Raw genomic sequence first — 14,181 nt, 5'->3', positions numbered from 1 at the left:
TTATTTAGTGCCTGTATTATTGCTTTGTTTCTATTGTATCAGATGCTTTTTTCATAATCGATAAATGCCACACAATATACAAAGTGGTATATTGTATTCATTTGTTTTTCTGTTATCTGGTTAATAGTTTGGAGGTGGTCATTAGTTGAATCTCCACTTCTGAATCCTGCTTGGTCTTGAACTTGGTTCTTGGTCTTGTTCTTTTGTTTTGAACTCATGAGGTCAAATGGCTACCTTATTTGACCTCCTGATCTTAGGAATGCATCCAGACTTTTCTCTGCCAGACAGTTCCTAAACTGGTCTCAATCAGCATTGATCTTCTTTTTCCATCCAATTCCTCATTCCATGATCTAACTGCTAGCTGTCTACTGAGCTTGTCATAATCACCAGCCTTCTAGTTCCACATATCCCTTTCTCACAGAAGTCCACATATGGCCTCCACCACCCACATGATCACTTCAGTCACTTTCACCAACTCAAGGGAGATTTGACACCTCATTTACAATACCATCTACTGAGGAGATAATCAATTCCCCATATACCCTCTGTTATGTACTGCCTAAGGTGGTAGTTCCTCATAAACTTCAATTCATTTTCTTTGTCTACAGATGCTATCTCTTCATTCCAATCTAAAAATCACCCATAATGATCAATTTTTTCTGATTAGCCAGACCAATTTGTGTATACATTTCCTTCTTACTCTCTTCCACATTACCAGGTCTGTAGCAACACCTGACTAGATATTTTGTTCTGTTCAACTGCACTTCACACCATACTGTTTTCACTCCTTGCAACTCCACCTTGGATGGGCATAATTCCTCCATTACCACCAACAGCATTCTCCTTCCCTTTCTGCCCTGTCTGTCTTCATGAAAAGCAACATGTCACTGTGTCTCTATTCCTGTCAGAATGTCATCCTCATCTATTCGCATGTCATTTATTTTGAATTATGAATTCTACAGTTTCATTCCCTTTATTTTGAATACTTCTGTAATTTGTTAAACATACATACTAGTTTATTTCTGGTTCTATAACAAGACCAAACTGGCTCCAAATCTTCAAATCTTGGATATAACTGCTCCATAACCCTCCCCTACACCACTACCTGCCACTTCTCTATCATCACTGATCTTGCACCTCTTCCCAGACCTATTTGTTTCCCCTGCATCCCTAGTCATCCTAATCCTTTCTTGTGCATTAACACACCTGCTCCTGTATCCATTATCCACTCTTCTCTTGTAGTGTCTCCCTGTCTATGTATATTAGTATTAGCACCATGGATCTGCTGTGGATTTAGATAGTTTGGAAGCTCTGCTCCAGATACCAAATCCAGAATTTTTTCAGTCTACTTCAGGTCTCCAGTAAGCAGGTTGATGACTTCACTCTGGATGATGAAAGTGGACCTGAATACATTCATAAACATCTTCCTACCCATGGTGGATTTCAAACCTGTAGCCAGTTGGTTGGAGAATAGATACGTTATCAACTCAACCAATCAGATTGGCATTTAATTCAAATTAAATGCCAAACCAGATGTGAATTCTTTCTTGATATTAGATTTTAGATATAGCAACTTGTCTCATCAAATAATATTATTATTAGTATAATTCATTATTAATTATAACTTAGTTATTAAATACTTAGAAGCATTGGATTGGAATAATAGTGTACCATGCTGATATATACTTTATCTGTATTTTGAATAGCATTTAGGCTCTCACATGTGCTTTTATGCTAGTTAATTTTGTTGGCTAACTTAGTGAGAACTGCATGTCATTCATTAAACATATCATTTTATAATGTCCATTACAAATTCAGATTAATTCCTTTCCCCTCCCCCTTTTTTTTTGACCAAATGTTTTATATATCATTTGTCTGCTTATTACTTTTATAAAAAAAATAAATAAATAAAAAATAATAAAAATCTTATATAGTTTCAATGTTTTTATCTTAAGTAAATCATCCATCAAAATGACCTGAAAGTGAATGTGTTTACCAGAGGAGAAGGAATGAAACTAATCAAGTCCATTTTATCTGGAGTGAAAAGGAAAGCATTGGTCAAGCTCTAATCATTTAACATGAGATTCTTTCTTTCTTTCACATATTATATTTTAAATATAAGCATTTTATGTTGTGCTTTTCTCAGAGGGTATTTTAAGCAGTATTAAATTTTATGATAAATCTGAGATTAACAATTTAGTTTTTTTATGTTCATGTCTCTTTCTGTGGAAGTGAGATATTATGGTTTTCTTTTGCAGCACTTCAGCTATGTCCCTTCTTTATGAATGTATCAACACTGTGATAGCAGGTAATCTTTCAACATTAGAATGGGTATTTTATAAATTAAAATGCATATTCATTAGACTAGTTAGCGATAGAATTAAGTCACTTAATTTCAGTTATCAGCATTCTGTTATGCTTTTTTTTTTTTAGTAAAAATTATTTTTCTAAAAAATAGGGGTTACATGTTATAAAATTAGTCATAGATATTGGGATCCATGTAATGTTTTCACAGAATGTTTACTGTTATTGCCATTTTGTCTCTATCTATAACATGAGCTTTGAAATCACAAATTTTGATGAAATTCAGAATCAAAACCAGCATTTATTAGTGTTGTTTTCAGTTTCACATCGGATACAGACAGGTAGAGCATAGCATACTCTACCTGTGTGTATGCTAATAACTGAAATATGTGTGATACTTCGGTTATTTTCACAATTTTTTAATGAAAAATTTTTTTTTGTAAAATCTTGCTAAAATTAATTTATGCAATCTTGATTAATGAAAAGTTTCTTGGTTTTAAGATGCTCTGCTCACAATAGTATACATCCCTCAATTATTTTCAAATTGCTTAAATTAGCATTTACTAATTATTTTATTTTGCCATAATGAATCAAATTGGTATTTTTAGCGAATTCTGGAATATACTTGTAATCTCAAAAGTATGCATAAGTAGAAACACTACTAAAGCTAATCCTGTATATACTCCTCTTGTACTACAACAGCATTTCAGTTTTTTACAACTTGAGGGTAGTAGCACTATCTACTGCACTAAAGATGTCCATACAAAACATGAATATTTAGCTCATTATTGTTAAGCTCAGTATATACCTGACAGTCTAAGTTGCTTTTATGATCAATTTCATCGAACAAGTCCATATAAGAGATGCATATTTTATATGTAGTTCATGTTTCAGGAACAATAGAAATATAAGGTTCTGAAGAATTCTTGGACACTGCATTTGCTTAGTTATTCTCAACATTATCCCAGTAATGAAATTTGGTTGGAAGATGTAGCAAATGGCCACTCCGCACTATTCAAGGTTGGCATTTGCAGAGGATTTAAAATGTTGGACAGACTTGACTGCCTGAATATTGCTGTTGAGTCAAATTCTAGCCGATATGAACTTTTGAAAATGTCCCATTAAAGTTTAGGACAGCTGGATTCATGAGTTTTATAGTTTCATTATTAGAAATTGGTTCAGCTTTATTGTGCCTAAATATTTTTTTAGAGTGTGATGGGTGTAATAGTTGCTGTATTATTTGAGTGTGTAACATCCTTTTCTAGTCTATGTTCCACTTTTTTTTTAAAATTCAAATTTAATGTATGTATAGTTTAAAGTTTCCTCTTCCCACCTTTTCTCCTACACTAAACATTTTCACTTACTAATATGTGGTAGTGGTGATTACTAAGTGGAGATGTTTAGTATGGGGAAAGACAGAGGCTTCTGACTACTGAATTGATCAAAGGAACAGCTATATAAGAACATAGCTGTTCCTTTTCACAAAGGAACATAGCTTGTGAAAACTTTAAATATGGTCTCTTGATCACTGTTTCCCTAATCATAACAAATAGGCTGCAACTCATAAAGATATAATTTTTTTTTCTTGTGGAATATCTTTTTTTATACTCTGAATTTTTTTTCTTTTACATATCTTGTTATTTTCCACAAATATCTTGCTAAAATAACTCTGATAACTGCATGCTTTCAATAAAGCTTTGCCATAAAATCTCATTTCATTTTCATTTCATTTTGGACAAAGCTTACATTCCTTACACATTTGTCAACTAAGAGAAAAGTGCAAGAAAGTTGAATATCCTTCGCATCCTCTCCTCTATAGAATGGGGTGCTGATTGGTGTTCCTTGCTTTGCATTTATCAGGCATTCACGCAAAGCTTGATAGTCACTTTGTGTACTACTGCTGCACCTTCATAATGATATAGTATGACCTTTGCAGCCCTTATGCCAGCAAACTCCAGAGCAACTGGTTAGACTGGAGTTTACTAGCACCCCCCCCCTTTCTGCTAGCCATATGGGCAATACAACCACAACCAGAGTACGTGGTATATTGATTAATAACTTCTCGATTGATAGCCATACCAGAGCAAAGTGATTCCACAGGTTGACTCCTTGTACATAGGACTGAATCAAATAGTAATGCATTAGGAGGCTTTTAAAATAGTTCATACATCTGTTTTCACCAGCACTACAAGACTGTGCTTAAATCAAAGCTAGTAGTGTAGTATGTGTTGGGACTCACTTGTTACATTATGGCATAAGGTCTGGATTCTTTCTATACATGGGCAATTTATCTGAGTATCTCCTCTTGCATCCTCTACTCTTTATTTAACTTCTAAAACACAGATTCAAAAAAAGACTTAGAAAATATATTAAAAAAAATTGCTGACTCCTGTCCCCCCCCTCTAATCAATATACATGAATTCACCAACATTTGCAGTATAAATATACACTTAAATGATGTGCACTACCAGTTAGAGATATCCAGACCTGACTTGTTTTTGAATGAACCTCAATTAGAAGATGCTTTAACTATCCCAATTACCACTAGACTGAAAATGGCTGGGTGAAGGCTTTATTTTTTTTTTTAACAACACATTGATGTTGTTCTGATCACAGTTACCAAGGGAATGGCTGACATTCATAGTACATTTGGAAGGTGAGCTGTTAAGGGTTGTCCATTGTTCGAAGGATAGTGAGGACTCAGTTATTCTGTTTGGTAGATGGAGAATTTGTGCTAGATCATTACTAACAGCATATACTTTTGGGCATCAATTCCTGCTTATTTTGTGAAGTCAGAGGAGACAGTGAGAATTATGAACATTTAAGTTTCTGATGAAGATGAACTCATTTGCATGATGGAAATTGAGCATCAGGTGAAAAATCAGTCAGCGAAGAGCATCTGGAAATCATGAAATTACTGTATTGCACTGGTTTCTGACCTGGGAAATTTATGTCCATAGTTAGAGGTAGCCTTCCTAGATCTGCCTTTTAGAGAGATAATTGACTGTCCATAAATTTCTGTATTGCATGTTAGAAATTAAAAATTTATTAATGCAAAATATTATAATATAGCATGAAGGGAGTAAACAAAATAATAATTATAAAAAAAATCATTACATTGCTTCAAAAATGATTATAGTGTTTGGAAATTATTATTTTACTTCAGGATTAGATGCAAATATGGCATTCAACAGTAAAAACAAATTAATACAATGTTCATTTTTAGTACAAATTTTTGTATACTGTTAGCTAAGAAATATTTACATTTTTTTTTTTTTTTGAAACAGTTTTGTTGATTTGTGTAATGATGATTATTGACACATGCGATTTGCTGTGTATGTACTACAGATGTGTAGTGCAAACTTTCTTTTGGTCTTATTTGCTGAGATACTGAAGTTCATTGACATTATCTTTGCATTTCAGTGTAATGAGGGGCCATAAAAAAGGAACAAATATAGTTTAAGATTGTAGTTAGTAATTGAGCAATTTTTAATGCTCATACAAGCCCATTTTGAGCAGACAGACTGCATCACATGGGAAGCAATCTACATGAAATATTGGAAGTTTTAGGTCAGTGTAATCATGCAAGTAGTTAACTGTTCAGTTGTTTGCATTATGAAGTGCCCCAAACCATGCTATTATGGCATTTGGAATGGCAAGTTCAAATCTTATTTAGGATATGAGGAATCTTTATAAGGGCTTTCCACCCAATTGAGAATTAGCTAGGCTCATATAGAGCTTGTACAAATGTTTTTTTTTTTTTTTTTTTTTTTTTTTTTTTTTTTTTTTTTTCGTAGCTTGACGTTTAAACCTGCAAAATATAAACTGACCAAAGAACACACATAATGAAAACTTAATATACTAAAATATAATGCCAATGAAACCTGCCAACATAAATTCATGGTGGGGAAAAAATGCTAGAAATGAAGAGGGCAGTGAAGTTTTCTGTTGGGATTTACTTGATAGCTTTAAAAAAAAAAAAAAAAAGCAAGCAGATTAAATGAAATTAGATAAATAAGTTAAATAAATAAATGCTAATAGAAACCACTACTTCACATAGGGTGAGAAATATCAGATTTATGGAATTATTATTTATTTTATTAATGGGGATTAATTAACAGTTTGTATTGTATTGTACAGTTGAAATGGAATTTCAGCACAAGTCTTCATAATTAAGTTTTAAAATATTCATGGTCTCTTAAGCTTTGCAGTTATACATTTATGTATATTTGTATTTTAGTTAAGAGTAATTGTGCTGGTTTCATGCTTTGATATCTATTTGCTGTTTGTTATTATTATTTATTTTTTAAAATTTAAATGCAGTGCTTAATTTTTAATACTTGTGTGTTGTAAACAAATGGATTATTTGAAAAGATATAGGGTATATTAAGAATGCATTGCCTCATTAAATATTAATATATTCAGGCACGAAAGTAAATATTAAAGTTAACTAAATATGAATGTTTGAAGTAATTTAAAGTTCTTGGGAGGAAAATTATTGATAAATGTTTGTGAAGAATTAATGAAATAACAGATAAACGGTGGAAGAAACAAAAAGAAACATGTCAGAAATTTGTTTTATAGGGTGTTATTTTCTTGAGTATGCAGAAACAAAAATAATAAAAAAATAATTACATATTACTTTCTTTTGTTGATATCTAAAAATCTAGTTTCCATGTAGTGGAATAATTTTTGGTTATAGGAAAATTTATACTGATTAAATAACACAGATGCTATTTTAAAAATATAATGGATTTCACCCTTTCAGGAAGCGACATTCTATAATACAAATTTTTGCTGAGTAATTTTTTTTTACCTGTTTCAGGTTCTTTAAAAAGAAGTCATGCACTGAAATTGTTTTTTCTGTACTTACAGTTTTAATTTCTATATCTTCAGGCATGCCGAACCACTCTGCCTCGATTCAGGTATCGTGAATATGCTGAAGTTCTGGGATTCTTGTGTACACTAACTGCAACTTTTGACTTGCCACTGTGTTTTACCTTCCAAGCATGCCTAAGTGTTACTTTTCTTTTTCTTTTTTTTTTTTTTTTTTTTTGTAATATTATTATTATTATAAGTGATTTCTTTTGTCCATGTTACTTGTGTTTTCTTTTATAATTTTCTTTTACTGTGGTTATGGGTCTGAATATTGTGTTTGTTTAGTTTCTTTAAACTATTATGCTACTAATACTTCCTCCTCCCCTTTCTCTTTTGTTATTACTGTTAAAACTAATCTCCTGTTCAGTTATTCTTTAAATAAATTATTATTTTTTTAAATTAGTGAATATTATTTCATTAGACTAAAATGAAATTCATATCATGATGCTACAGTGTGCATGATTAGCATTCCATGTTTTTAAACTTACAAGTAATAATAGATTAGAAATACAAATAAGTTTATACAGTAAACCCTAGCTAGTTTGAAGTAAAGAAATGTAATCTAGATATTTGGAGACCAAAAGTACATAGTAGAAAGGATATTAGCAATCTTTAAATATTGTATGCTTGTAAAGCAGTCAGTATTTTTCATATTAAGGAACACATTTACCACTTGAATGCATCCTGCATACCAGTTTCCAAGCATCATCTCCAGCCAGGTTTTTATAACTAGGTGACTTTAAATTATTTTAGAGAATACTGTATTTTTTACTTTAATCCTCATAAAAAATTTGAATAATAATTTTATCTTGACTTTATTTAAAGTGATATCTTTCATAGAGCTCTTCCAAAAAGATAGAATGTAATGATACATCCATCTCTGTTGATCAGTCAAAATAATTGAGGGAGTTTATTTCATTTTCACTATACTTCTCTTTGGAGTTCACAGAACCCTGTGACCATTAGTCTAGTGATTATCAAATATCAATTCTAGTAATGCAAATGCCTGTTCTCATCTAGCTAGCATTTACTACGCTAAACACTTTTTATATACAATTTGTAAATAATATTGTCATACTATTGTGAAATCTGTCAGTAATGAAACTGATGATTTATGCCTTCATGAACTGAAGGCAACCCGGCCTGGTTTGCCGAGTCGTTAGCGTATATACTCTCCAGCCAAAAGGCTGCATGTTCGAATCCCGTTGTGGGCATGGATGTTTGTGACTGTCTGTGAAAATACTAGTGATGGTGGTGGGCAGCAGATGGTGTTGGTGTAGATTATGCAGTTCGCTGTAGTTGATGAGTGGTGGAGATGGAGAGTTGTAGAGTAGGTGCCTCCCTCGATGATTCTTTGGACTCCTTGGAGGTGTCGTAATAATAATAATAATTTATGCCTTAATGAATTAATTCATTGAACAGAATTTAGGTGAATGCTGTTCAAATTAATTGGCAGCTGCAAGAAATCTATCCTTGAAATCATCCACTCCTTAAGTAATATTTAATCTTTTTGTTTTTCATTAAACAGGGAAATGGTAAATTGTTTTACTACTGCATGCCTGTGGTTGACAGTACAGTTTTAAAACAATGCCTTAGGTTCCCATCAAATCAGTGCTCATATAACGGTAACTGTTTGAGGTGTCTAGTTTATCTGGTATATATAATATGCAAGGACCTAATGTGTGAGGATTCTCTGTACCTGCATTGGGAGGGGATAGAGCTGAAAATCTATATATATTCTATATCTATATAAAATCTGTATTCTGTTTTCAATTTTTAGATAATTTATGGTCAGTAGAACCATCATGAGCAATCTTTTGTATCTGTAAAACTGAAATTCTCCACCCAAATTTTCTGATACCCCTAGTAGCTAGTTTAAAACAACTTTGTAGCTATAATAAGTATTATTATTATTATTATTATTGTTCCGGGACACTCCAAGGAGTCGACAGACTCATCGAGGGAGGCCCTAACATCATGTCAAGAACAACTATTCAACATTCACACAGTATCTATCATACCTTGCCTTGAACTCATTCACGGTCGTAGCACCCACAACAGACTCCGGAAGCTTATTCCACTCATTTACCACTCTCCAAGTAAAGAACCTAGCTCTAACACCCTTGTCAACCACGCTCTTGCCCAGCTTCCATGCATGGCCCCTAGTCCTCCCACCACCAGTCATATTTTCAAAAATATCTTCTGGATCAATCTTATAAAAACCCTTCAGTAATTTGAATGTCTCAATCATATCACCCCTCCTTCGCCTATCGTCTAATTTCTGCAACCCACAAATCTTCAACCTATTCTCATAAGGTTCATTCCACAGACCTGCTATCATCTTGGTCACTCGTCTCTGGACCCTCTCCACTTCCTCCCCATCACGAAGAAACCCTGGTGCCCATAGCTGGGCACAGAAGTCCAGATGGGGTCTTATCAAGGCTCGATACAGAGGAACAACAACTTGTTCGTCTCTGCATGTTAAAGTATTTTTCAGAAGCCAAGTGATTTGGCAAGCTGTTTTAGTTACTTTTGCAATGTGCCCCCTAAACTTCAACTCCCTATCCACCAACACTCCCAAATCCCTGGCCTCATCAGTCTCCTGGGGTGAAAAGAATAGCAGCGATATACTGCTGCTATTCTTTTCACCCCAGGGTACATAACCTTACACTTTGCCACATTAAATTGACATCCATTTTTCCTAGCCCAGTCCTCCAAACTATCCAAATCATCCTGTAAAATTTTGACATCCTGTGCACTCACAATCGCTCTACCCAACTTTGCATCATCAGCAAACAAGTGAACACTTCCTCTCAGATCCTTTCCAATATCATTGATGAACAAATTGAAAAGCAGTGGTCCAAGAACAGAGCCCTGTGGCACACCACTAGTCACAAGACGTCTTTTAGACTCCACTCCTGAATAAACCACTCTTTGATATCTCTCCTTCAACCACCCTCTTATCCATCTCACCAACCCTATATCTATACCCATCTGCTCCAGTTTACTGATTAGGGTTCCATGTGGTATCCTATCAAAGGCATTGGCAAGGTCCAGTAGTATCACTGTAAACCCATTACCCCTATCCAGTTCAGCCGTCACTGTGTTATAAAACGTGAGCAAGTTACCGAGGCATGATCTACCCTTCACAAAACCATGTTGTCCCCCATACAATATCCCATTTTCATCTATCCAATCCTGTATTCTTTTCTTGACTAATTTCTCTAAGACCTTGACAATGATTCCTGATATGCTAATCGGTCGGTAATTTACAACAGCAGTCTTGGAACCACCTTTATGCAGTGGAACTATTTTCCTCTCTTTCCACCCGCTCGGGACTAACCCAGACCCGAGACTCAAATTAAACAAAATGGTCAAGGGTACTGACAATTCTTTAGCTGCTTCTCGTACAACACGAGCTGGTATACCATCCAATCCCACAGATGTATTGACATTGAGGTTATGCAATAGACTACTCACCTCCACTTCATTAACCACAATTCCCGTATAATCTACTGGTTTATTCGTTTCTGCAATGTCACCACCTGGATGATATACTTTTGCAAAGTGCTCGCTCAGTAACTCAACTATCTCAACTGATTCAGTTACCTCCCTACCATCGGCATTCTTTAAAATCAATCTGCCATGTACATTTTTCCTTTTACTTGCTACATATCTAAAAAACTGTTTAGGATTCTCTTTAGCCTGCATGGCCAATGTTCTTTCGTAATCCTTTTTTGCTTTTCTTACCACACTCGTCACCCTTCTGGCCTGCGCTTTATACCGTTCATGTGCCTGCCGGTCACCCTTCTCCTTAAATTCCCTCCATAGTTGTTTCTTTTTTTGCAACTCAAGCTTAATGGTGTTATTCATCCATTTAACCCCTACTTGATTTATTATTCGGACTCTAGGTATACAGTCAGCCATTGCTTCATGCAAGCACTTCTTAACTACCTCCCATGCACTATCAACTTCTAGTCCTTGCAGTTGTACATGCCATGGCACTGAACCAATCAAACTCCTAAGCTTGTCATACTTTCCAGCCCGATAATTCCACATGTACCCTGTCTTAATTGAAAATTCTACACCTTTAGCCACCTCCCAAGTTAAGACCCTATGGTTACTCTCACCGATTGGTGGCAATGTGGGCATATTTGTTACAGCCAAATCCTCAGATGTAATTACTAGGTCAAGCACTCTCTGACCCCTAGTATTTTCCATTACATGCTGTCGCAGATAGTTATCCCTTAATAACCGCATAAAATCCAGTTCCTTCCTCTCGTGTGTCCTCTCCTCACTCCAATCAATGCGACCATAGTTGAAATCTCCCATAATAATCACCCTCCTTCCACCCATTTCTTCTATTTGCTTGTGCATACTGTCACCACCATCTTTTCCATCACCTGGTCTATAGCAGCACCCAATTGTATATTTAGTTCTGCTAGCCACAATCTCACACCAAATGGCCTCAAATGTGCTCTTTTCTCTATCCTGCAATTCAACTTCTATTCTCCTTGGCTGGAGCTCATCAGCTATCATCAACAATACTCCTCCCCCCATTTTATTCTCTCTGTCATTCCTGAACACACTATACCCATCACATTCAATCCCACTAGTTATATCATCTACAGTCAGCCATGTTTCACTAATACCTATAACCTGTGGTCTGGAAGTGCCAACCATGGCCAAAAACTCTTCCTTCTTGTTCCTAATACTCCTAGTATTAGTGTACATGAATTTAAGACCCCCATTAGCCCCAACCCTACCTTGATGCCTTATATTAACTATCCCACTCAGATTTGTTGTCCTTATTTGCTCTGGCATATTATATTCATTCTTACATTCAACTGCCTCCATAAGGACTGTATATCTACTCCCCCCCCCCTTAACAAATCTAGTTTCCCTGAATTTGCACATCCACTACATTCAGCAACACTTTCTCAAGTCTTCTTACACCGTAACCATTCAAATGCAAGCCATCCATCTTATATAGATCCTTTCGCCCATCAAACTCACTCCACACATCCACAAATTCCACACCACTCGTCATACATAACCCACGCATAAAGTCATTCGCAATTATAGCCCTCCTTTTAAACATTTCACTGTCATACCGTGGCAAAAGACTAATCATTCTAACTCTCTCACTCTTTTCTTTTGCTACCTCAAACAATTCATTCAGGTCTTCTATCATTTCCATTTTATCTCCTTTCAAATCATTCGTACCTGCCACAACAATCATTTCTTTCACCCTTTCCTTTTGCTCTCTAATAGACTCAGTTACGTCCTTTATGGTCGCACCAGGTTGGTACGATTTTGTCAAATCCTCTACTAACACACCTCGTACTAATGAGTCTCCATACAGCACTCTATCCTTCATTTTGTTCATGTTCACATTCATACGTCTATTTTTCCTGTCATACCTTTTATTATTGGCTGGTTCATTCAGTCTACTTTTGTTCATGCACTCTAGCTGCTGTTTTGCTCTTTCTATCACACTATTCAACAACGCGATCTCACTCAATGCATCTATCTCATCTTTTTTGTTCTCTGAGAAACCATTAATACTATCATTCACACTTTCTACATTCACACTCTCATAATTCTCATGTACAACCTTGCCGTTTCTTGTCATATCGCTATTTTCTTCATTCTGAAGGTTGACAAAAATATCACACTCACAATCCGAAATACACTTCAATTCCTCATTCTCCCTACATTTTCTACACACATTCAATCCTTTATTATCATCTAACCACAATCCGACCGCACTCCGCAAAGCGTACATTTCACAGCTAGTACACTGACTCATTTCTTTTATGCTACCGTTCTTTGATAACGATGGCGAACCTTCATTACTGGCCGCCATTTTCCTTCGCACAGGTGCCATACTTATTTGCAACGTGTTTTGTCAAATTATACGTTATAACACACCAAAAATAGACGCACTAAAATACGCAAGGCAAACAAAACAAAACTACACAATATTAAGTAATTTGTATCGATAACTGAAAATGATACTTATCTTATCTGGAGCTTGCACGAACACTACACATTACGAATTCATCTAGCGGCGACTTCCCGACATAGATTATGTTATAAAACACTTTAGTACACTAACCACGCTAATAAAGCTCCAATAATATACCAAAATTACACACTTAAGTCCATTAAATTGAATCCAAAACATCAATAAATCAACAAAACACAAATCTCTCAGGAGCTCTCCGATAGCACGTCCGTTCACCAGCTAGCTTCGACAAGTATGATGGGGTACTGTCAAACCACACATGCGAGAAACTTAGCTGCCACCATGCCAAGATGAGTCAATTCATTTTGAAGGGGAGAAAGGAATAAGGGATGTAGAAAATTCGTCACCAACACATGAAATCAAGTACTTTATTTGTAAAATTTTCCAACTGTTGTACAAGCCAAATAGTTACCACTTTAAAAACTAGAATTTTCATAAAAGAAAGCTAATTTTTCAACGTATAATAATAAACACTCATCATTGATTACCATATTATTGGAATGGATTCACCTTCTTCTGCCATGCGCAGAAGTGTCAAGGAGTCTTTCATCTATGGTCAGACAGTACCATTGACCATGCTAGAACCCTCCTCTTTAATTTAAAATATAATAATGATAAATAGTTTTCCATGTTACTGAAAGCCCTGTTTCTAACTTCTGTGAAGTCCATTTTTATCTTCAGTCCTTAGATCCATATCTGATTTTTCTTGTGTGCAACCTGTCACACTCTTCAATTACACATTCACCCTTTTTCTATCTTTTGTGATTCTTACCACTTTATCTGTTGTCGATCAGTGTTTATGTCTTTTTTTTTTTTTAATCCTCAAAACTAGAACATCCTAATAGAGCTTTTCCATAACAGTAAAGTTGTTTTACTCTCAAACTTCAGTATGTACAATACTTCTATTTCTTCTGGGAATTTTTGGTGATAAAACAGCCAAATTTTAAAAGCTCTCTGATCCAAATTGT

At 35.0% G+C, this 14,181-nt stretch overlaps 1 protein-coding gene across 3 annotated transcripts in view; it reads left to right on the top strand.

The window, feature by feature from the left end:
* Positions 1-14,181, top strand: part of g (adaptor-related protein complex 3, delta 1 subunit-like garnet) — a 563,264-nt gene that overhangs the window by 194,861 nt on the left and 354,222 nt on the right. For 2 of the 3 annotated variants that reach the window (XM_090410781.1, XM_090410783.1), the window contains 2 exons: positions 2,259-2,308; positions 7,180-7,229. In XM_090410781.1, coding sequence (XP_090266907.1) covers positions 2,259-2,308; positions 7,180-7,229 — 100 coding nt within the window. The remainder of the gene's footprint in view (positions 1-2,258; positions 2,309-7,179; positions 7,230-14,181) is intronic. The other variant, XM_090410782.1, reaches the window with a different exon arrangement.

This window comes from Typopeltis vanoorti, chromosome 20 (assembly GCF_054136105.1).
Source record: "Typopeltis vanoorti isolate ZY-2024b chromosome 20, IOZ_Tvanoo_1.0, whole genome shotgun sequence".
Lineage (NCBI taxonomy): Eukaryota > Metazoa > Arthropoda > Arachnida > Uropygi > Thelyphonidae > Typopeltis > Typopeltis vanoorti.
This window is presented reverse-complemented; position numbering and strand designations above follow the sequence as displayed.